The sequence below is a fragment of the Chinchilla lanigera genome, unplaced genomic scaffold (assembly GCF_000276665.1).
Source record: "Chinchilla lanigera isolate Chin_1 unplaced genomic scaffold, ChiLan1.0 scaffold00078, whole genome shotgun sequence".
Classification (NCBI taxonomy): domain Eukaryota; kingdom Metazoa; phylum Chordata; class Mammalia; order Rodentia; family Chinchillidae; genus Chinchilla; species Chinchilla lanigera.
Window position 1 is genome coordinate 4035104 of NW_004955479.1, and position 22129 is coordinate 4057232.

General features: G+C 36.8%; 1 protein-coding gene across 1 annotated transcript in view; it reads right to left on the minus strand.

Annotated features, from left to right (window-relative positions):
- Cadps2 (Ca++-dependent secretion activator 2) overlaps positions 1-22129 on the minus strand; it is a gene marked incomplete at its 5' end in the record, with an annotated part of 523834 nt that overhangs the window by 73227 nt on the left and 428478 nt on the right. Inside the window, 3 exon segments of the mRNA XM_013503273.1 lie at positions 11978-12134; positions 19282-19290; positions 20764-20867. Of these exon segments, the coding sequence (XP_013358727.1) occupies positions 11978-12134; positions 19282-19290; positions 20764-20867 (270 nt within the window).

Here is a 22129-nt window from a genome sequence, read left to right on the forward strand (position 1 = left end):
TGGTAACTACTGTCAATATTTTTTATTACACCTAAGACCAAAACACGTATTTATACAATAGACTTTTACAAATGAGCAACACACCTTATCAGTTTAAAAGCTACTTTCTTACAGTGAAGTCACATTTAGTTTGTTAAAATGAAGAAACATGTGAGGAGAATTATACTCAGTGTTGCTATTAAATGTTATAATGATATCAAGATTCAGCAGCAATTGACTCAGATGCATTTCTAGGAAGAGGTACCTTTTCTCACAGCTTTGATAAGTACCAGATTTACTGTCTTGTTTAAAAAAACAACTTTTCTTGTATTCCCATCTTTACAGTAAAAATACAGAGACTTTCTTATTTGATTATGACACAAGAAACATGAAAGCTGGTACCACATGCCTTGTTCTCCCTTCCTACATCCAACTAGTAATCAAGACTTATGTTATTTTGTATCCTTTGTATCATACTGTTATACTTTGTTTTCTTCCTCCATGCTACTGGTGTTACACTCGCCTCACCCTATCTCCTGTCTCCCCTCACGCACTTACTTCCTAACTGGCCTTTAGTAATTCTCCCTCTGCCAGTCCATATTCTCAAAATCTTAAGCAGAAGCGTTTGCTAAAGTATAAAACAAGCTATTGTACTTATAAGACTGTAATCTTTTAGTGGATCCCATGACAAACTTCAAAGGCCTTCATATGGTACACATTCGCTCCAAGATCTGCCTTAAAATTACCTCTCTGGCACACATCCCGTGGGCCTGACTCCTATGTACTATAGTACAATGATACTTGTGATTCATTTTAAATCCTCAATTTCTTTAAAAAAGGCTTCATTCTGCTGCCTCCCTGCCCAGTTACCGGCTTTTCTTGCTTATTCCCAACTCTGTACAGGTTCCCCTTGGTCCCTGTTGTGCAAATGGTGCCTGCATCTACTGACATGTCTGTCCGTGAGGCAGGAACCATGTCTGTGCTCTCAGTATCTAGCCATGCTCTTGCCTCAGGGCTAGTAAGTTTATTGAGTGAATAAACATTTGGATACAACTAAAAGAACTACGCTATTACTCAGGAGATTGCATTAAATGACAGCCACAGAAGCCAGTGAAGACTACATATTGCCTCATACTTCACACATACAGACGGCAGTAGGCGCTGCTGTCACAGGAGATCCTACTATTGATGCACATGTCCAGTCAGACTGCTAAAGATCCTACTGGATAGAAAGGCTGGCAATTTTATATCTCTTTTTCAAAATGAATGTGCCAAAATAGGATGTTTTTTTCTAATCAGTTATGGTTCTTCAAAATGAATGGTTTTTTTTCTTTTTCTCCCATAGAATTTGGAACAAATGGAGATTACCCGTGATTGCTATGAACTACAAAAAGCTTCCAATTTGGCTAAAGGTTTACTTATATTTCAGCTGAGAGTTTCTTTTTGTTTTTTAAAGCTGAATGGATGAGCTCATACTTAAAAGTTTTGGAAAACCGACAGTATTATTTCCTTAGTAAATGACTGGGGAAGAGGAAGGAGGGAGGAAGATGAGATGGACAGAGAAAGATGGGAAGAAGTGGGAGAGAAGAAATGAAGGGAAATACACACAGAGGGGAAAGAAAGAGAGTATCTGGTATCAAAAAGCAGCACTGCAGGAATACATAGGCACTACATTTGCTTATGTAAATGTATGCTCTTTTTCTTAGTTACCCATATGCCAGTTTGTACCCTACTCTTATCAGATGCTGCCAAAAGCCCCTGTAACACGTAGCCCGAGGCGTGAGAGTGAGTGCTTCCGTCTACTCCATCTGGTTTCCGAAGGATGGGTTATGATATGGGGCTGTCACCTGTCTAAGTCGAGCCTGCACAAGACACCGCTGTCAACAATTCACTGGAAGAGGCGAGTCCTCAATATGGCCTCATCCAGGGATATTTCCAACGCTGCGTCTGAGGTGTGAGAGCAAAAGGATTGCTCTTGAGTCTCAAGAAGTGGTTATGACAACAGCAGTGAAGGATTGGCACCTCCTTTGCTCATCAAAATAACTGTCTCTTCCCCTGCCCAAATTACGTTTGCCTGTCAGAAAATATGACGCATCAATGACACTAACCCTATAGTACAATTAGAAGTGACAAAAAGAAAGCACAAGGATGAAATAAGACCTAAACTTTTTACAGTGATAGGGAGGCCTAATTATTTTGATCATCCCCAATAATTAATAAATTAGAGTTGATTATTTACATACCCAGAAGTCTTACAACAGTAGCTGTAATATGCTTTATTTTTGGCTTTATTCTATTTTTTCTTGTTTGTTTTGTTTTTTTCCAGTACCTGGAACCAAACTCACAACCTTGGGCTTGCCAGGCAGGGGCTGTGCTGCTGAACTAAATCCCCAGCCTCCACTTTATTCTATTCTATTCTATTTTATTTTATTTTATTTTATTTTTTGAGACAGGGTCTGGTTATGGAGTTCAGATTCGTTATGGAGTTCGTTATGGAGTTCAGGCCTTGAGCTCACTTTGTAGCTGAGGCTGGTCTCAAACTCGCAATGATCCTCCTGCCTCAGCCTTCTGAGTGCTGGTATTACAGGTGTGTGCCGCCACGCCTGGCACTTTTTTTTATTTTAAAGAGAAAAAAATAAAATAATTTCAAAACAAGATAATAGTAGGCTAACAGTGGTTAATACATTGCATATTATTATCTTTAAATTATTTACTCAGAGTACAAGATATCAGCATTTAATTGTTCAAAACAATATTAGCACAAACCTTTTTCAATGAACTAAGAGAAATTAGTAGTATAACTATCATATCTATCTATCTATTTTTGCTTTTTCCATCCTTCATTTTTCCATTCCCCATCCTAGTTTCTCTTTCCTTTTGAAGTTTCTCCCCATTTTACAACACCTGTTGTACACTTTGGATTTTAATTTTCAGCTTCTCACACTAGGGAGACAACATGATGTTTGCACATGTGCATCTCGTTTATTTCTTATGAGTATGGTCTCAAGTTGCATCCATTTACCTATAAAAGTCTGCAGTTTATCCTTTATGACTGAGTAATACTCCACTGTATAAAAAGGCCACATCTTTTTTATCCATTCCTCAGCTGATGGGCATTTGGGTTGCTTCCAAGATCAGGCTATTACAAACTGTGCTGCTATAAACATGGGTGCACATATATCACTGTGGTATGATGTTTTTAACTCTTCTGGGAAGATTTCCCAAAGGGGAATAGCTGGGTTGAATGGACCTTCCAATCCTAGTTTTTTGAGGAATTTCCCCACTGATTTCCATAGTGGTTGTATCACTCTACATTCCCAACAGTGGGGAAGGCTTCCTTTTCCCCACAGCCCCTCTAACATTTGTTATTGGTTGATTTCTTGATGATAGCCATTTTTTTCTGGGGTGATATAGAATCTCAGTGTTATTTTAATTTGCATTTCTCACAGGACCAATGATGTTGAACATTTTTTCATGTATTTATTTGCTGTTTGCATTTCTTCATCTGAGAAGTGTGTACTCATCTCATCTATTTTTGGACTGGATCTTTAAATTTCAGGGGTCTGATTTTTTTTGAGTTCTTTATATATTCTCAAAAGGAATCCTTTGGGGCTGGGGATTTAGCTCAGCGGCCCAGCACCTGCCCAGCAAGCGCAAGGTCATGAGTTCAATTCCCGGTACTGGGGGAAAAAAAAGTAATCCTTTGTCTGAGGAACAGTTGACAAAGTTTTTTTTTTGGTTTTTCTCTGGTACCAGGAACCGAACTCACCATCTTGCGCTTGCCAGGCAGGCTCTTTGCCGCTGAGCTAAATCCCCAGCCCAGACAAAGTTTTTTTTTGACATTGCAGATTGTCTCTTCACTCTGTTGGTGATTTCTCTTGCTGTGCAAAAAGATTTTTAATAAGATAAGATCCCAGTTATTGACTCTTTGTGATAGTTCCTGTGTGACTGGAGTTTTATCCATAAAGTCTTTGCCAATTATACCTTTTTTATATTATAAAAACTCGCATTTACCTATTATATCTTTTACCTATTATATCTTCCAGCAGATTTAGTGTTTCTGTTCTAATATTTCAATCTCTGATCCATTTTGAATTTAGTTTAGTGCATGGTGAAAGATATGGGTCCAATTTTAATCTTTGGCATGTGCAAAGCCTGTTTTTCCATCAGCATTTATGTATTTATTTATTTTTAATCTTGTCTTTTTGAGACAGGGTCTTGCTATGCAGTTCAGGCTGGCTTTGAGCTCACTTTGTAGCCCAGGTTGGTCTCGAACTCACAATGATCCCTCTGCCTCAGTGTCTGGAGTGCTGGGATTACAGGCATGCATCACCACACCCAACATTATAGCACCATTTATTAAAGAGGCTATCTTTCTTCCAGTCCATGTGTTTGGCACCTTTATCAAAGATAAGGTGGCTGAGTATGTCTGGAGTTGTTTCTGCATCTTCTAATCTATTCCACTGATCTTCAGGTGTTTTTTTTTTCCTAGTACCATGCTGTTTTTATCACAGCAGCTTTATAGTATAATTTCAAATAAGAAATGGGATGCCCCCTGCCTTGCCTTTGCTCCCCTGAATTGCCTTTGCTATTCTAGGTCTCTTCTGATTCTAAATGAATTTTATAATTGTTTTCTCTAATTCTGTGAGATATGCTATTGGAATTTTGATCAGAATTACACTAAATCTGTATAACAGTTTTGGAAGTATGGCCATTTTCATTATATTAATTCTTCCTATCCAAGAACAAGGGATATCTTTCCATTTTCTGATATCCTCTCCAATTTCAGAGTACTGTAGTTTTCAATGTGGAGGTCTATTTCATTCTTTGTTAGATTTATTCCTAGGTATTGCATTTTTTGGATGCTACTATGAAAGGTGTTGTTTCCTTAATGTCTCTCTCAGTGAGTCTGTTATTCATGTACAGGAAGGTTACTGATTTTTGAGTATTGTGTCACAGGCTTTTAATAGTAAGGTTTTGACAGAGAAATTAAGCTACAATCCAATTAGTACCATTTCCTGAGAAAACAATCAGTAGACAAAATGAATAAGCAAATAAAATAATTCACTTATTTGTTTTTAGAGTAAAAATATGCTCCTAACTCTTGAACTCAAAATCCAGTTTTATGTTGGTGCAACCCTTTCCAGTTAGTTAGTACTCCTGGATTATTAGCAGGAATGATCTTCCCCACTTACATTCTATTTAGGTAATTGAGAACAAAGTGAGTAACTCATTCACTATAACCCAACAAACACCAACCACAATGAAATCAACAGACTGCCCCCAAACAACAATTATTTAAGGGATATAAACTGTATCAACCCTGATTAAGATAAGAACAATGGATAAAGATATAAAATTAATATGCTGCTGTACAAGTTGACAAGTGCATGTAGTGACTGTGTCTATCACAGGAAATATGAGCTTCGGGAGAAAAGTCAGAACCACAGCCACAAAAGGCATTATATGAAAGAAAAGTACACACAAACCCACTTAGAACATCCTGAGATCTAGGAATGTCACCCAGCCAAGAATCTGCCACATTAAATAGGCACTCAATAAAATGTCTAATTATAGCATAAATATCAATAAAAATCCACTTCCTAAAAGGCAACCCATTAAGTAGAATAGAAATGACAGTAGATTTTAATCTTTTAAAAATTTGGTAAGCAGTTTATACAGTTAATTAATGCTGTTCTAAGGTAGCACCTATTTATCACCTATTTTAAAGTATAATACAGCATTAATAAACTATATAAACTAATATGCAATGCTCCTTTCCCCTCTGGGGCAATTGTTAAAGATACATAGATTCATGTGTGTACATATGTACATCAAGAAACAGACAGTGACAAGGAGTGAGAAAACACAGATACTATAATATTGCTTACTTTTTGAGCAGCAAATTCCAAAGCCACAAATCCAAGTTTAAAACGATAGTAAAAAATTTCACAAGTCAGTACATGAATCTGACTTATGCCTTACTTCTCAATATACTGTATTATAGTTTACTGTGCATCCATCTCCTCCACTAGATTTTATACTTTTCAAGTGCAGAAAACATTTCTCATTTACCCATGTATCTTCAATTTGAAAATTATAGGTATGCAGTACTTGTTTCTTATGGGGTTAATTCAGTCAATGTCAATACGAGTTTTAACCAAGATTTAGGGCCAAGACAAGATATCTCATACACTAACAGTTCTCATACTGACTTCTATGAGATTATTTAATATTCAGACCAAATGCAAAAGTCTGCAGATCTACTCCATTCACACCCAGCCTTTGAATCATAGAGATTATGTTCTGCGATGCCTGTTCCTATTAGTGGGAACAACTGACTACAGCTGTAACAGTATCAACTGCCCTCAAGTGTGGGGTTCTTGCTATCCATAGTCTGCAGAAGTCAGATGTTTCTGCAAATCTGCCGTGAAAGACAGAGACATTTCAGAGCAGGTTACTGTCTTGACACTACTGGACTCTAAACAATATAAAACTCAGATTTAAATACAAAAAGTGTCTATACGTAATAAGGAAACTAGGGATGTAGTATTGAATTCAATTGAGAAAAGAAAGTAGTTCCTCTCTGCTTTTATTTCTTTCATTATTCTTATCAGTAAAACAAACTCTGACATATACTTTAGAATTCAATCAGCTCTAGGGGTCAGAGTTCGATACATTTTCACATTTTCGTGGTCATTCCAGCATATGTAAAAGTACCAGCCTATAAAACCATGCTGGCACCTCGCCTCAGTATAATCTAGAAGTTATACCTTTTCTGCATTGTTCTCAGGATATGTACACACAAATACATCTATAAACACCAATTCGTGAATTTCAGAAGCACTGTTCATTTAAGCACTTGAGGTGGAATAACACGCAGGTGTCAGCCCTCCATATTTCCAAGCTTGAAGATTAACCTAATATACAATACAGTGACCTAACAATTCTTCATTTGAAAGAAATCTGAAAAATAATCTCTGGTACAGCCTAAGTGTGAGAATAACCCAGCGGGATTTCCACCTCTTCATTTCTTAATGAGTTTTTTGATAATGAGAGGCGACTTTGCCAGTCACTCCGGGCTCTATTATGACTAATTTGACTCCACTTCATTCTCCTTGTTAATTATTAACACTAGCCTTTTTATCCTCATGAGACCACATTCCAATTTTTCCTTTTTTGATTTTTATAAGCCCATCTTTATGAAGGTGAAAGTCTTGGAGAACAGGTTTTTCACTTAGTACAGAGCCTGAACATTTATTATTCGTTTAGGCGGAGACGCTGTGACATTGATTACATAAGCACGGGTGTTCTTCAGGATGGCTTTAATGTGCTAGCGATGTGAAAAGGCTGTTAATTAAAGAAGAAGCACCATGGCATTTTTCACTTGGGAATCAGTTCCCAATAGAATGGTCATTTGCCACTTGCTAGCATATCCACAGATGAAAAGGTGCCTAGCTCCAAGGGTTTGCCTTTCAGTAGTGCTGAAAGAAATGATTTGTGCCATTTGCAGATGGCTTTCATTTGTCAGAAGCGGTCACTTGCCATATCTATTCTCCATGGGATGATTCAGAAAATAGCATGTGGGGCTAGAATCTATTCACCCTGGCTTTATAGTCATTCGGTATCGTTTAAATATCATGCTAATTGCTTCATTATGAAAACATTTATTAGCCCTCATTTTCAGTACATTCTTTCAAAACTGTTTCCTTAGATACCATTTAAACTGACTACCCGGCTAGTGCTGTTTATCTGGGGGCAATGGCCGGGGCGGACGGAGTCAGAGTGCAAGGTAAGCAGGGCCTTGGTCTTTTCTGGTCAGAAATGAGGGGCCTGAGCCTGTTCGTGTCCTCAGTCTTGCTCTGGGAGTCAGTGGGCGAGGCTGTGAGGAAAGGGAGACCTTCGGACCGGGGCTGAAGGTGTGGCGCAGCTGGTCCTCTTCCCTGGAGGAAAACACATTTCATCTCCAAGGGTTCTTACAGCTATGACTTTCCCTGATCTTGGGTAACTGTAAGGCAAGACATATACCTCAGACATGATGTCGGTTACTTCTTAAAAGAGAAACCGAGTTGGAGTTCTTAAGTCCGTTTTCCAGCTAATTAGTTTAGCTCCTGGAAATCTTTTCACAGACGCTACCTAACATGCGTGCTAAGAACACAAGCCTTTATCTGGCCTTTTCCTTACCCTCCACTCAGTGCTCCTCCTCCTCCTGGACAGGGTATAACGCCCTCTGCTTTCTGAGTTCACAATAAAACTTCGAAAAATCTCTGTTCTCTCTTAAAAAAGATTATTTAAAAAAATATCCTCTAAGCCCCCATTTGTTATTGTGGAATGAAACTAAACCAAAGACCAAATGATCAAGCTGCAATCTGTCTGTCCCAGGTTCCTGTGGGCAAGCCCCTGCCTGGGATTCCACCTTTTAGGGATTTAGTTTTCTGAGCAAGAAAATAAACAAGCTGGTTTAAGATTCCCTCCATATGCTAGAAGATAAACACTCATTTTAAAGCATCAAAGTATAGAGAATTTAATAAAAATGATGGTAAAAAATGATGGCAAATATGAGAACACCTGAGTTATTAATGGAAAAAATCCCTCTGCTACAATGTTCTCAAGTCATAAGTGATGTAGAAATTCTACCTAATATTTCCATTTGTGTGAGGGGTCTTAGCAATTTTAAATTTTAGAAAAGAAAAGTGAGACTAATTATTTATTCATAATCATTAGTGATTTTTAGCATTGTTAATTATTTCTTAGTAATACATCAATAATTTAAGATCTGTACATAATTAGCAGCACACCTTGTATAACACACACATAGATACATAGAGAATTATATCTCTGTAAGTAAGCAGTATTACTCAGCAAGTTATCGCCCTTCCCACGACTGACCATTTAGAGTTCTCTGTTCCTAGTACCCTGAGCTACTTGAAGCTATAATTAATTGGGATTTGCTCTATCTCTAATTGGGTCAATATGCATAAACTACAGTGCCAAGGCTATTTTCTTTTTTCAAAGTGGGCCAAAAGGATAGATGGTCAATGTTTTCCCATGGATTTCTGAAAGGATAATTTGGGGGAAGCTTGAGTGGACATTAAACATTTGAACTGAATTCACTAAATCTCCATCTGAGTAACGAATGTAATGAGACAAACATAATTATAAATGATATTCATCATTATCATCAAGGACAATAGCTAGAAAAATTATATTTTATCAACCACTGAGCTATTACTCACTGGTCTTGGCTTTAGGAAGGACTTATAAGTTGGCAGTGAAAGTTACTGCTTTCTATCTCAATTCCCCAGGTCATACCACGCTCTCAGGACCAAAAGGAAATTATGGCACCGGGGAACTTTTCTATTTACCTCACTACATAAAGGAGCTGTTGTTCTCAGAAATAATTGATCATTTCTAAAATCTGCTAATTACTGCAAGATCAAAGCCAAGATCTATGCTTATCCTGAAAACTGACAGTGGTCAAAAGAGGTCAGTAATAAATACTTCTCTAATCTAAATGAGTATTGTACAACCAGTAGCGTAAAACAATACATATTTAGTAGTAGCTGATGTCATAGAAATGGTATAAAACAGAAGAATATGAAACTCTTGTGAATTAAGTGCTTGCAAATCTACCTGAAAATTAAAATTTTATCATTCTCATCTTGATAAGCCAAAAGTTTACACTTGTAATTCAGGAGCTCTTCTTAAGAGTAAAGTAAAAAGATATTAACACATTACAGTTGCAATAGTGGTTTCTCAAGATAATTGCTAAGAAATCTACCAAATGTTTTGTTTTTTCTATAAAACAAATTTAAGTATTTTAAATAAACTAAATGATTTATCAACTGTGCTAACTGGTTGACTGTGAACATTATTAAATAACTCCTTTTATATAAACTCCAATGTAACTCTAAACATACATTAAGAAAGGGAAAGCAGTGTTAGAAAAACTCCTATACTTTTTTTTTTAATCTTTCTTTTTTGGTTTTGGTTTTTCTCCGGTACCAGGAACCGAACTCACGACCTTGCGCTTGCCAGGCAGGCGTTTTGCCGCTGAGCTAAATCCCCAGCCCCACTCCTACACTTCTTTATCCTTATTTAGGAAATGAATCCATATATTAATTTTTGGCAGGTTTATTTTATATGTGCCTTAAAATAGCATTAACTTGTGGTTCTTAGCAGAGCATGAATGACAACAGGAGACAGAAATGCAGAGGGTCATTCAAAGTCTGTGAGCTGGCAGGTGGGAGCCAAATGGGATCATCAGAGCTGGCTAAGGCCATGCAGAATGGATAATCCATATGGGGTAATTAAACGTGGGTACTAGCAACTTCTGAGAGGAAGAGCTGTGGTTGAACCTGAAGTAGGAACGATCAGTTCTTTGATTTTATATCAGTATATTTTGGGAATATAATGAAACTGAATAGAAGAAAAAGTAAGGTGACTAAAGGATTGAAGGAAAATTTTAGACTGAAAACTGATAATATCTATAATTTTATGTAGCATCTATTATTATTTTAGTTAATCTTAACCACCAATGATGCTGTCAGTGTTATTATTTTCTTTTTTTTTTTTAATAGGTACAGAACAGAAAAGCTTAGAGATCAAACTACTTTAAGAGATCAAGTAGTAAATGGCTGGGAAATGTGAATCTGTTTGGAACCAAAGCCAACATTTTTGATTTCTTATAACACGACATCTCTCCCTAGGACAGAGGTTTTTTTTTTTTTCTTTTTGGTACTGGGAATCAAACTCAGGACCTTGTGCTTGCCAGGCAGGCACTTGTGCCACTGAGCCATATCCCTGGCCCAGGCCAGAGGTTCTTAACCTCCTAATGTTCTAAATCTGGATGTTCACAAAAGTACAATGTTACATAGATTTTCTTCTCTATATAAATTTCCCCTTAATGCTGGCAAGTTTTAGTAGGACTCAAAGGCATGAACAACCAAAGAAAGATAAGAAACATGAGACTACAGTGATGAGCAAAACCAACACAATAATATTTTTTAAAAGAAAAGACAACTGTAAAAAGTATCTATTTAAGTTTAAAAGTACAAAAATTTAGACAGTAATAAAAAGGTGTGGAGTTTTAACATATAGAAAGTTCTAAATGCTTGGGGAGTGCGGGCAGCCTCAAGCTGCAGAAAGATAGGGCAGGAGACTGGTTCTGCTTGTAGGATCTAGGAGATCTGGGTCACTAGGGGAGTACTGTGTTCCATACCACACTCCAGGGTACCTGAGTACCCTGGAGAAATGCAGTGAGGTCTGTTCAGGTGAGTAACGAGAACGGTAATAGTGGAAGACTTAAATGACCTGGAATAATGCAGTGAAAAAGAAACTTCAGGACAGAAGATGAGTACCTCACTGATCAAGAACAGGTTAGTACAGAGGTAAGGCGGAGGGGTTAACTTTGTCTATAATGCACTGGCTGCTAGACCACCTACTGTATACCTGTAAAAGTTATCACTGCATTGGGAAAAAGTCTCCATAGAGGACCTTTACATTCTTTTGAAATTCTCCATACTGAATGGGTGAGTCATACCACTTAGCGATGAAACACCATCATCCAAAGAGATAAATCCACTTGCAGGCCAAGGGTATTACCACAGCACGTGTCAGCAGAAGCTTTCACACAGAATGATTTTCGGAATAATGACAGATTTCTGAGGTCTCTGAGACGCAAGAAGTACTTAGCATTCTTAAGTACTTCAGAAGTGCTGACCTGCATAGATTTTTCTGACTTACATGGTGCAGTGTGAAGGGTGCCTGTGTTATGGGTCCTCAATGGAGGCTAAAGGGTAGGAACAAGAGGAACCTCCAAACTCAGGGAAGCAGTGTGGGGTGTCACTGGTCTCACCCAGACCTTGGCTTGAGACAGCCATGAAGGCTAAGCAAACACTGATACTACCAGTGTCAACTCTTGTTGAGGCAGTGCTAGCCTGCAAATACATTCTCCCACCTCCCCAATTCACACAGGAAAGAAAATACAAGTGCTCACAGTCATTTCTGAGGAAATTATTAAGCAGCTGGAAAAGAGGAAAACTATCCCAGGAGTCTTGTGGTTGAGCCTCCAATGCAGTATCCATATCTACTGTGAATAAAGCCCAAAATTTCTCTGCATGCTCAGCCAATAAATCAGGCCACCAGGCAAATGCCTATAAAAGCATAAAAAAAGAAAGCAGAAATAGATTACTTGTTAGAAACATACATGGATATGGTGAGACTTGAGAACGCTTTATAACATGACAGTTTTGCAAACAAGTACAACAAAGTTTAATATTTTATGACAAGAAAATTATAGAATGTACACGTTTAAAGAAATAATTTGGTATACATAAATTTTGGTATAAAACATAAAATCTTAACTAGAAGTAAAATATACAAACTCACGTGTTGTTCTATAAAGATTAATGTTTAATTTACAACACTTGGGAGATTTTTGGGGGGCGGTGTACCAGGAATCAAACCTAGGACTTCACGTTTGCTAGGCAGGCACTGCTCCACTGAGCTATATCCCCAGGCCCCATTAGGGAGATTTATAATAGAAAACAGAAAAAATTTCTTATATATCATAAGTTAAATATCACTACTATGAATATTTTGGTGTATTTGTTTGCAATGTTTTTCTTTTTCATGTGAAGAGAAAGATTAACACATTTGACATTATAGTCTGCAATAATTTCCTTTGATTTTACTTTTAATGACAGCATAATATTGAACATTAAGGATGTACTGTTATTTAACTATTCCTCTGCTAAAATGGCTATTTCCAATTTCCAATGACAATGTGATAAATATTTTTACATAAAAATCCTTTGAATATAATACTGACCATTTCTTTGGGAAAAATAATTACTGGATCACGTTATTTTAAGAGTGTTTACACAATGCAAATTCCTCTCTAGAAAAAAATGTTCTTGTCTATTTTCCATACAGCAGTGGATCATAATTTTATAAATTATTTTCAAACACAAACAGGATTACACTAACATCTTTTTAAGTTCTTTTCAAATATCCCAATTTACAGTAAAATTTGAAACCCTTAAGTAATACACAAAGCTTTGTATTGTCTCCTTGCTGCAGATCTGAAACATAACTTCATAAAGAGGATTTCCTGACCCTTGGATACAAATTAGATCCTCCGTGACAAACACTCAGATATCCACTGTTTTTATTTCACAGCATCTAGCACTGCTTATTAGATTACACATATGACTTTTAATGTCTGCCTCTTACATTAGACTATAAACACTGTCGGGGCAATTTCTGCATGTCCTAGTCATCAGTTTCTACTTAGCTAGGCTCTTTATTATGGCTTTTAGCTAGCAGATGTAATCACTTGAAAAATATCTCTGCTGTTTGATAGGAGAGTAATAATTAAGTTTTTAGAGAGTTCTTGAAAACAGTGGGGACTTTTTTGGTTTTAGTTTTGCTTTACTTTGCATTTCTCTAATTGTAAGTGAATTTAAACAAATCACACAGGTAAGGGCCATTTTTCTTTTTCTCTTTTCAGTGTACTTTTGTAGTACTTAATTGCTATGTTCGTTTGGGGAACTGAAACAGGTATAAAACATATCTAGATTGTTTTTATTCTTTTACCCTATTCCTAATCCCCTCCCCCTCCCTGATTACCATCCATAGCTCTAAAAAGTCTGCTTTTTTATTTTCTAGAATCGCTCCTTAATTTTACTCAGATTTATTTATGATTTAGGTTTCTCATTCAAGCAAAGCCATGTAATGCCTAATTTTCAATCTTACCTCTTTCACTTAACATTATGTCTCAAGTTCCATTCAATTTTCTATAAATCACATTATTTTATTCTTTGATGTGGTTTTAATATAATATTATAATAAAATCATAATATAAAAATTGCTACATAACTAATTATCGGTTGATCAATAAAAGAAAATTCAACATAAGAAGTCAGGCATGGTGCCACACGCCTGTAATCTCAGAACTCTGGGACACTGAGGCAGGAGGATCAAAAGTCTGAACAATGTAGAGACTTAGCAAGATCCTGTTTCAAAAGAAATAAGAATTGAGGATATAGCTCAGTGAAAAAGCCTTGGCTTCAATCTCTACTATGCAAAAAAAAAAAAAAGAGTCAGCGTATAGAGAAAAGTGTATTATAAGTAATACACTGGCTCAGTGTTGTCATAAATATGTGGATTTGAAAACTTGTTGGGAATGCTGTGTTCTACATAAATTGAGCATGCCGTTCTTGCAAATACCTTTTTTTTTTTGTTAAATAACTATCAGAATAGATATATAACAATAAAAAATAGAACGGATACAGGCTTTCACTACATATATTGTGCCTGCCATTTAGAGCTGTAGTGGTGACAAAGCAAAGCAGAACCCGAGATTAGCAGCATAGAAACCCTAGTCACAAAGCAGTGCTGCAGCTCTCTTCAGCAGCACATAGACTCGAAAGCAGTACTGCAAAGACTGACATTTTTAAAATCTCACTTCCAGTTCACAGCCAATACCTTTGCAGAAGGTTAGAATTAAGAAAATAATAGTCATGTTAGATCATGATGGTTTCAAGGTTTTGAGAATATTTCCCAAAGCTTGTTTTAAATTTAACTTGGAAGACAGAGTCAGGGTGGGGAATGAAATATAATGGAATATAACTATTAAAAATAGCTTTGAGATTTGGCCACCAACTAGACGATCTCATCATATTTTTCAGAATTATGTATTTATGCCTCCAATTTTACTCATGATATTATTCCTGATGAATGTAAGCCAATCTGAGACAAATGCCTGCTATTCTAACCACGACTGGAGAAAGCTTTAAGTAACCATTGTCTGTAAAAATTCAAAGCAAGAGTTGCAGTTATGGTGAGGGCACAAGATCCTTTCTGCCACCCGTCCCATCTCTTTCTAACTATTCCACTGGTAGCAGTTGTCCCACCCCAGGTTGGCAACAAGAGGAGGAGCTATAATGTCCTCTCTAGGGTACCACTTCATGAGAGGCGGGAGAGGTTCAACAGCACCAACGGGCTCCACCAGGCAGGAGAACATCCTTCTCAGAAATGAATCTGTCAGTAGGGCACCAGTCAAAAGTCATGATTATCTGGGCTAAAGCTATCTTGGTTCTAATGCTAAACCACTAATTAGTGTAAAGAGATGGCAGAGGCAGAAGGCAATGTTTAATTTGCTTAAGAGGGAAATAAAAGGATGTGGTAGTTGGTAATGCTCTGAAGGCTTGCTCTCTTTGCTAAATATAGCTCAAAACAGTGGCAAGTCAGAATAAACAAACCTGGAAGCAAAGCAGAGTTTCTGAATTTAGTGGTGGGACTTAAGTAATCAGAGGGACTGCATGGCTTCCCATCCCTTTATCTGCAAGTTGACAATAGCAATATTTGTCCATGTGAAAAATCAAGTGAATAGGAAAATTTATTGCTATAAAATATAAATACAGTTATTTATGATTACAAAAAGGTGTCAAAATTCACACACAGATCTTATAATATTAGTTTGTATGTTTTAAAAAATGTCCAAACCAGTGTGGTGGCACGCACCCACAATCACAACACTGTGAGGCTGAGGCAGCAGGATCAAATTCCATCCCACACTGGGCAACTTAGAACTTGTTTTAAAAAGAAAAAAAGGGGGGATTATGGCTCAGCATGAAGGCCCTGGGTTCTATGTACCAACTAGTGCCCTAGAAATTTTATAAACAATTCACTAAAGAATCCTTTCAGTAGATGGTATAATTGCTTTTATTTTATTTTAGGAGAGATTAAGTGCCTTTCTAAGGTCATAGAGTTGGTATGTTAGAGAGCAGTGATTTGAATACAGTTCAGCTAGAATCTAGAGATTGAGTCTTACATATACAATCTCTTCTTAAATAACTATACCAGAGACACTGGCTGTCTATCATCTATCCACCTATCTACTCACCACTCAACCATCTATGCTGTCTATGCTAACAGAAAGCTGTTAATGTTCTTTGATTTTTTTTTTTTTTTGCCAGAAACATCTACTATGATCTGATTTTTAAAATGTTTTCTAATTTCTCTGATCATTCTCCGACAGAGAATAATCAAATCGGAGGCATTTGATTATTTTTACCCTCAAAATATAGTAACATTTATAACTTAAAACAGAAATGGAGGGCAGCTGCACAAGGGACCAAAAGCAGTGAAGCTGGCTTTGGGATGTTTCATGTTCATTTTCCTTCCATGATAACATCAGTCTGTGATCCTGTAGTTTGTAGATGACCCTAAAGCTCTGGTGACAATGCAATGTCACAGTGTTTTCCTGGTTTCCCCTGCCCTTGCCACTTATGTGCACACATGCACACACACACACACGTCTCAGAGTGCATGGGCAGGCCTGTTCTAGGGATATTTAAGTTTTCTGAAGGGGCCAGTAGAATAGACTAGAATATTCAGGGTGATACCCAGAATACACTGAACTAATACAAGATTTTTATAAATTCTTCTGATTCACATTTTTGATTATCTCCCTGATTATTAGGTTCACACATTAACAATAAAATAACCAAAAGAGCTGATGAGTTGAAAATGCTTCATATCAGTATAAGGTATTACTCTTATTTTTACATACTTAAAAATTAAATAGGAATAACTTGTCTCCCCCTGGCCTCCCCCTTTCTTCCCTTCTCTTCCTCCCTCTCCCTTTTTACTGAAGAGTGAACCTAGGGGCCAGGCTACATCTTCAGCCCTTTTTTTTTCTTTTGAGACAGAGTATTACTAAATTGTGCAGGCTGGCCTTGAGCTTGTTATCCTCCTGCCTCAGCCTTCTAAGTAGTTCAGATTACAGCTGTGTGCCATCACTCCTGGTCCTAGGAATAAATTTAATTAAAGAGGTTAAACATTTCTGCAATTAAAAACTATCAAACACTGGTAACAGAAGCTGAAGAGAATATAAAGAAATGGAAGACATCCATGTTGATGGACTGGAAGACTCAAGATTGCTACAATGTCCACCTATATAATTAATGCAATGCTTATCAAAGTATCAATTAATTTCCTCACAGAACTAGAAAAACATACCAAAATTCATATGGAGTCACAAAAAAGTCTCAGAATAATTAAAGCATGTGTGAGCAAAAGAACACAGCAGAAGGCTTTATACTACTTGACTTTAAAATATACTGTCAAGCTATAGTAATTAAAACAGCATGGATTTGGCATTAAAAAGATGTAGATCAGAAAAGAGTGCCTAGAAGTAAACTCAAACTTCTACAATCTTTATCTTTGACAAAGGTGCTAAGAATGCACACTGGAGAAAGGACAATATTTCTTAAAAAATGTTGCTAGGAAAAGTGCATGTTTACATTCAGAGGAATGAAAGTAGACCCCTTTCTCTCATGAGTTGCAAAAACCAACTTAAAATGGACTAAAGAAATAAATGTAAGACCTGAAAATGCATTGGAATGGGCAGTGGTTGTGTTTGGATAAAATCTCAAAAGTACAAAAAATAAGAGCAAAATAAAAAAGTGGGATTATATCAAACTAAAAAGCTTCTGCACAGCAAAAGCAATAATCAACATGATATAGAGACAACACAGAGAACGGGAAAAAATATTTGAAAGGATACACCTACCAAGGGGTTGATATCCAGAATATATTAGGCATTCACTTCACAATAAAAAAAAATCTGATTGTAAAATGGAAAACAGTCCTAAATAGATGTTCTCCAAGGAAGACATGCAAGTGAGCAGAGTACATGAACAAATGTGCAATAGCATTAATCATTAGGGAGATGCAAATGCACACCAGACTGAGTTATCACTTCACTCCAGTTAGAATGGCCATTATCAAAAATACAAATGATAACCTGCTGGTGAGGATATGGAGAACATTTGCACACTGTTGATCAGGTAAATTTGTATGACCATTACAGAAAATTGTGTGAAAGTTCTGCAAAATGTTACAAATAGAACTACCATATGATCTTGTAATCCCACGTCTGGTATACATCCAAAGAAGAGAAAAATCAGTCAGTGGAAAGGACGTGTACCCTCCCATGTTTAGTGTAGCACTATTCAGAACAGCCAAGAAATGGAGACAGCCTAAGTGCTCATGACTGATTAATAAAGAAGAGGTGGTGCATATACACAACAGAATGTTAACCAGCTACAGGAAAGCATGGGCTCCTACCATTTGGTGAAAGGTGAAAGATTTATCTGATCTGAACAGAAACCAGAGTACAATCCTGCTACTTGGGACAACACACATAGAACTGGAGATTGTTATGTTAAGTGAAATTCCAATCAGTCTACTCAAGCAGGAAAGCAGCAATGATTTAATTAGAAAATGCTGGGAGTCTAACTTGAATTTTCATCTAGTCACAAACCAGCTGGGCACTTGTGACAAGTTGTTCAACCTTTCTGGGACTGCTTTCTTATCAGAAAACTGGGGTGTGGAGGGAGAGTGCTGGGAAAGCCAAAAGCCTTCCCAGAAGGCGCTAGAACCTCCCAGCTTTGTTGAAGGGAGTGGTTTTTGGATGAAGAGTTAGTTCTCAGATCAGTTTTCCTGAAATTTCTGGTCAGATGTGACAGTCAGTAAAGTGTGGAAATGGCCTTAAAAAGTTTAAATCATTTGAGGAGAAAACACAGGAATTCTAAAGAAAAGTCTTTGAGGAGAGGTCGAGAGTGCTTCAAAGAGAAGGCAAGACTGCCTGGTAAGAAAGTTACTGTCAAAGATCTGAAGGACATGAAACCTGCTTAACTGAAAATTGTTGAAGGATGGAAGCAACCTCTTAGCCCTGTAAAGTAAACCACCACTGTGGCGAGAAGTAGAATGAAAAGAAAGGAGCTGACACACACAAGCCACTTGAAGGTCTCTCTGAGGCAGACACATTAACCTCCTCCAGGCAGCCAAGCTAGGTGCTCTTTCATGGAGTCAAGAAACTCTAGCTTGAACATCCAGCAAAATAGATCTCAGTGTAGAGTGCAGCCCACCAATTCACTCTGGAAATGACTTTGGAGTCAGACCAATTCACTCTCCAGAACTGCTCAGAGAGAAAGTTAGAACTGATTTAAAGGGAGGAAAAAGACAAAAACCAATGAAAGAAAAAGCAAAATATCAAAGGCTCTTTGGTTTTGTTTGCTTTAAACAGTTGGCAGTTATAACATACACAGTTTTTAATAAGCAACATTCACTCATACGGTGCAAAAAAGATTAGCCCAAAGAAAAGCAGTCTATAATCCACAAAATGGATTGAGTTGGCTTTACAATTACTATAACCTGAATGGGTTGTCTCTTAAATTCACATACAGAATTATCCCATGCTAGGAGAATGCTGGAAACAATTTGACTCACCTCTCTTCCCTGACGATTTCCAAGAATTTGGAAGCATCGTGGAATAGAAAAATGCCATAGTGTTACAAAGCATTTTAACAAGAAGTCATCATAATAGTTTTACATTTAACACAGAGAAGAATATTTATGTGTTAGGATTGTCTATTTCAATAAAGCCAACTATATGTTTGTAGATTCTAAAACAAATAATATTTGCACTTTAATAGTATTAATATATTATACTTTAGCAAACATTTTTATGATTGCATGGAGTGTATTAAATGTTTAATTTTAATTTCTTTAAAATGAATAGAAATATTAAATAGGCCTGTTTAGCTAAATTATATACTTCAATTGGATAATAAACCATGTTTTTAATTTAGAAAGGCTCATTACTCTTATGATAATGCCTTTTAACAAAAGACAAAGACAAATATGTATATTTTATCATATAATCATTTTCATGATAACATAGCAGTGGTACTAGGCTAGAGAAGATCCTCCTGGGAATTCATTTCAAATCATTGAAGCAGCTGTTTCTTCAGTTTAAAATAAAATATCCATAACAAGTTCACACATGACAGATGCAAGCTAAAAACTAGATTCCACAGTGTGAGCTAAAAGCAGATGTTTTGAATGATCATATTTATAACCAGAGACAATAAATCTTAGTTACCTGTAGGAAGATTTCATAAGTACTCTTTTCCAAGAATTTGTTGAAATATAGTTCCTGCAGTTTTCTGTGTTTTGGAGAACTAAGTTTCATTAAATTTAAATATTGTATAAATGCATATGTATCTGATCTTTTTTCTTCTTGTGTATTTCATGTGATCTTCAAAAATAAAAGCCCTCAGTTTACTGCATTATGTAGTTCCACACACATCCCCTACCCAAAGTCAGAAAGTACTTTTTTTTTCCACAAGTAAACTTGCAACTATTAGAAGGAATGAAAATGTTAAGTCTTAAAATAAGTAATTTTCCTGGTGCAAAAATACTGCAGATCTGTAGTAAATGTTAATGTGTAATTGCAAATTTCTAAACGATATGCAATGCCAGATTATGAGGGTGGAGTTATCAGATATATATAATTATGAATATTTTCTATATTTTATCTTGAAGCTTATAAAAAATTTCCACTTTAGTGTTGATTAACATATTTCTGAACCTAAGGGGATCATGATGTGGAGCAAAAACAAGCAATTTGGAATCACAAGATGGGACTGTGTTCCAGCTTTGCTTTGTATTCCCTATGACTCCTGGGGCTAATCCCATAATTTCTCCCATAACATGATTCTTATAAGAATATATATGTAATATACATGTAATAATATGCTTCATAATATGTACAGTTCATTTCCAGGAAATTCACGTATAGATTCAGCTTTCTACATGTGAACAGCCAGATGTTTATTAAGATTATGCTCAGGTTACTTTTTCAATTTTGCTTCCACTATGAAAGAGCTTTAAGTAGAGCTTTACACCATTGTTAAAAGAAGTGATCACCTCTGCATGATGCTCTTCATTCTGCTGTAAGACTTCTATGCACAGCTCTGCTAGATGAAGAACCTCTTCCAGCTTCCTGGCAGGCGTTGCCAGGTTCATGGTCTCTATATTAAAAAAAATTATAATGTTACCTTGAAAATACAAAGCCAAACATATTCTAAGATGTAATGATAATACCAAGGTATTGAAACAGAATGAGAAAGCATACTTTTGAGAACTAAGGGATGCAAAAAACAATTGGATATATTATTTGTTAGAAACCCAGCTCACCAGATTGCAGAAAATATTTCACCCACAAAGCAATCACAGGGAACTGCAAGTGCTTTGCCATTTAGTACATAAGAACTAACAGGTGCAACAGCACATTAGATGCTCAACTTCTGCAACAAACAAATTATATTTCTCCTCAAGGTCAAAAACACAAAGAAAGCAGATACCGCAGTCTTTTCCTTCTCTCTGTATTGTATTATCAATACAATACCATTCTTACCAAATGAGTCATTCCTAGCATTAGCAAAAGCCAGGCTTTTTTTGTTGCTATTTGAATTCCCAGCTTGAACATCTATAGTTCATGTTGATCTTAAATTCAAGAAGTACAAAGTCACGTAAAACAACTCTGACAGCCTGCAATTAACTGATTTCCTTTTCTACTTCCCTGCCACCACCCCACCCCACCTTGCAACTGTGAGGATAGGGGGTGGAGAACAGCAGAAGCACTCTTTGAAGCTGAAGGTGCTTTCAGAATTAAGCAAAATTGGTGTAAAAACGACAGTCCATAATAAGATTAAGTGCAGTGCCCCAACAAATGCAGAAGTTAGATTGGTCCTGTACAATGAAATTGTTTCCAGACTGAATATGAACAGAGTTTTCATTTATAATTTTAGAGTAAACCTTTGACAGTCTATTTTGTGTTGCTTTAATAAAATACCTAGCACAAGGTACTTTATAAAGTAAAAACTTTATTTAGCTCATAGTTGTGGAGGCTAAAAACCTAAGTTTGGTGGCTCCATCTTTTTGGCCTCTGGTGATGGCCCCTCCGGTATATCACAACACGGTGAAGAAGTGGGCAGGGAAACAGCCATGTGGGTAAGAGACCAAGTGCATGGCACTGCTTTGCTTTGTAACAACTCCTCTTTAGAGGACTAAGTGCAGGAACTATGTCTGACAGGTCAGCATTAATCCATTCTGAGGGCGGTGTTCCCATCACCAATCACCTGCCCCCAAGCCTCAAATTTTAAAGGTTCCACCACCTCAGTGCCAGCACCGTGAAGGATGGGTTTCCTGCAGATGAACCTCTGGGGAACACACTGAAACCATATCAAAACCAAACCACAGCAACTCTGTGTTAGATTCCTGTACTCTATTT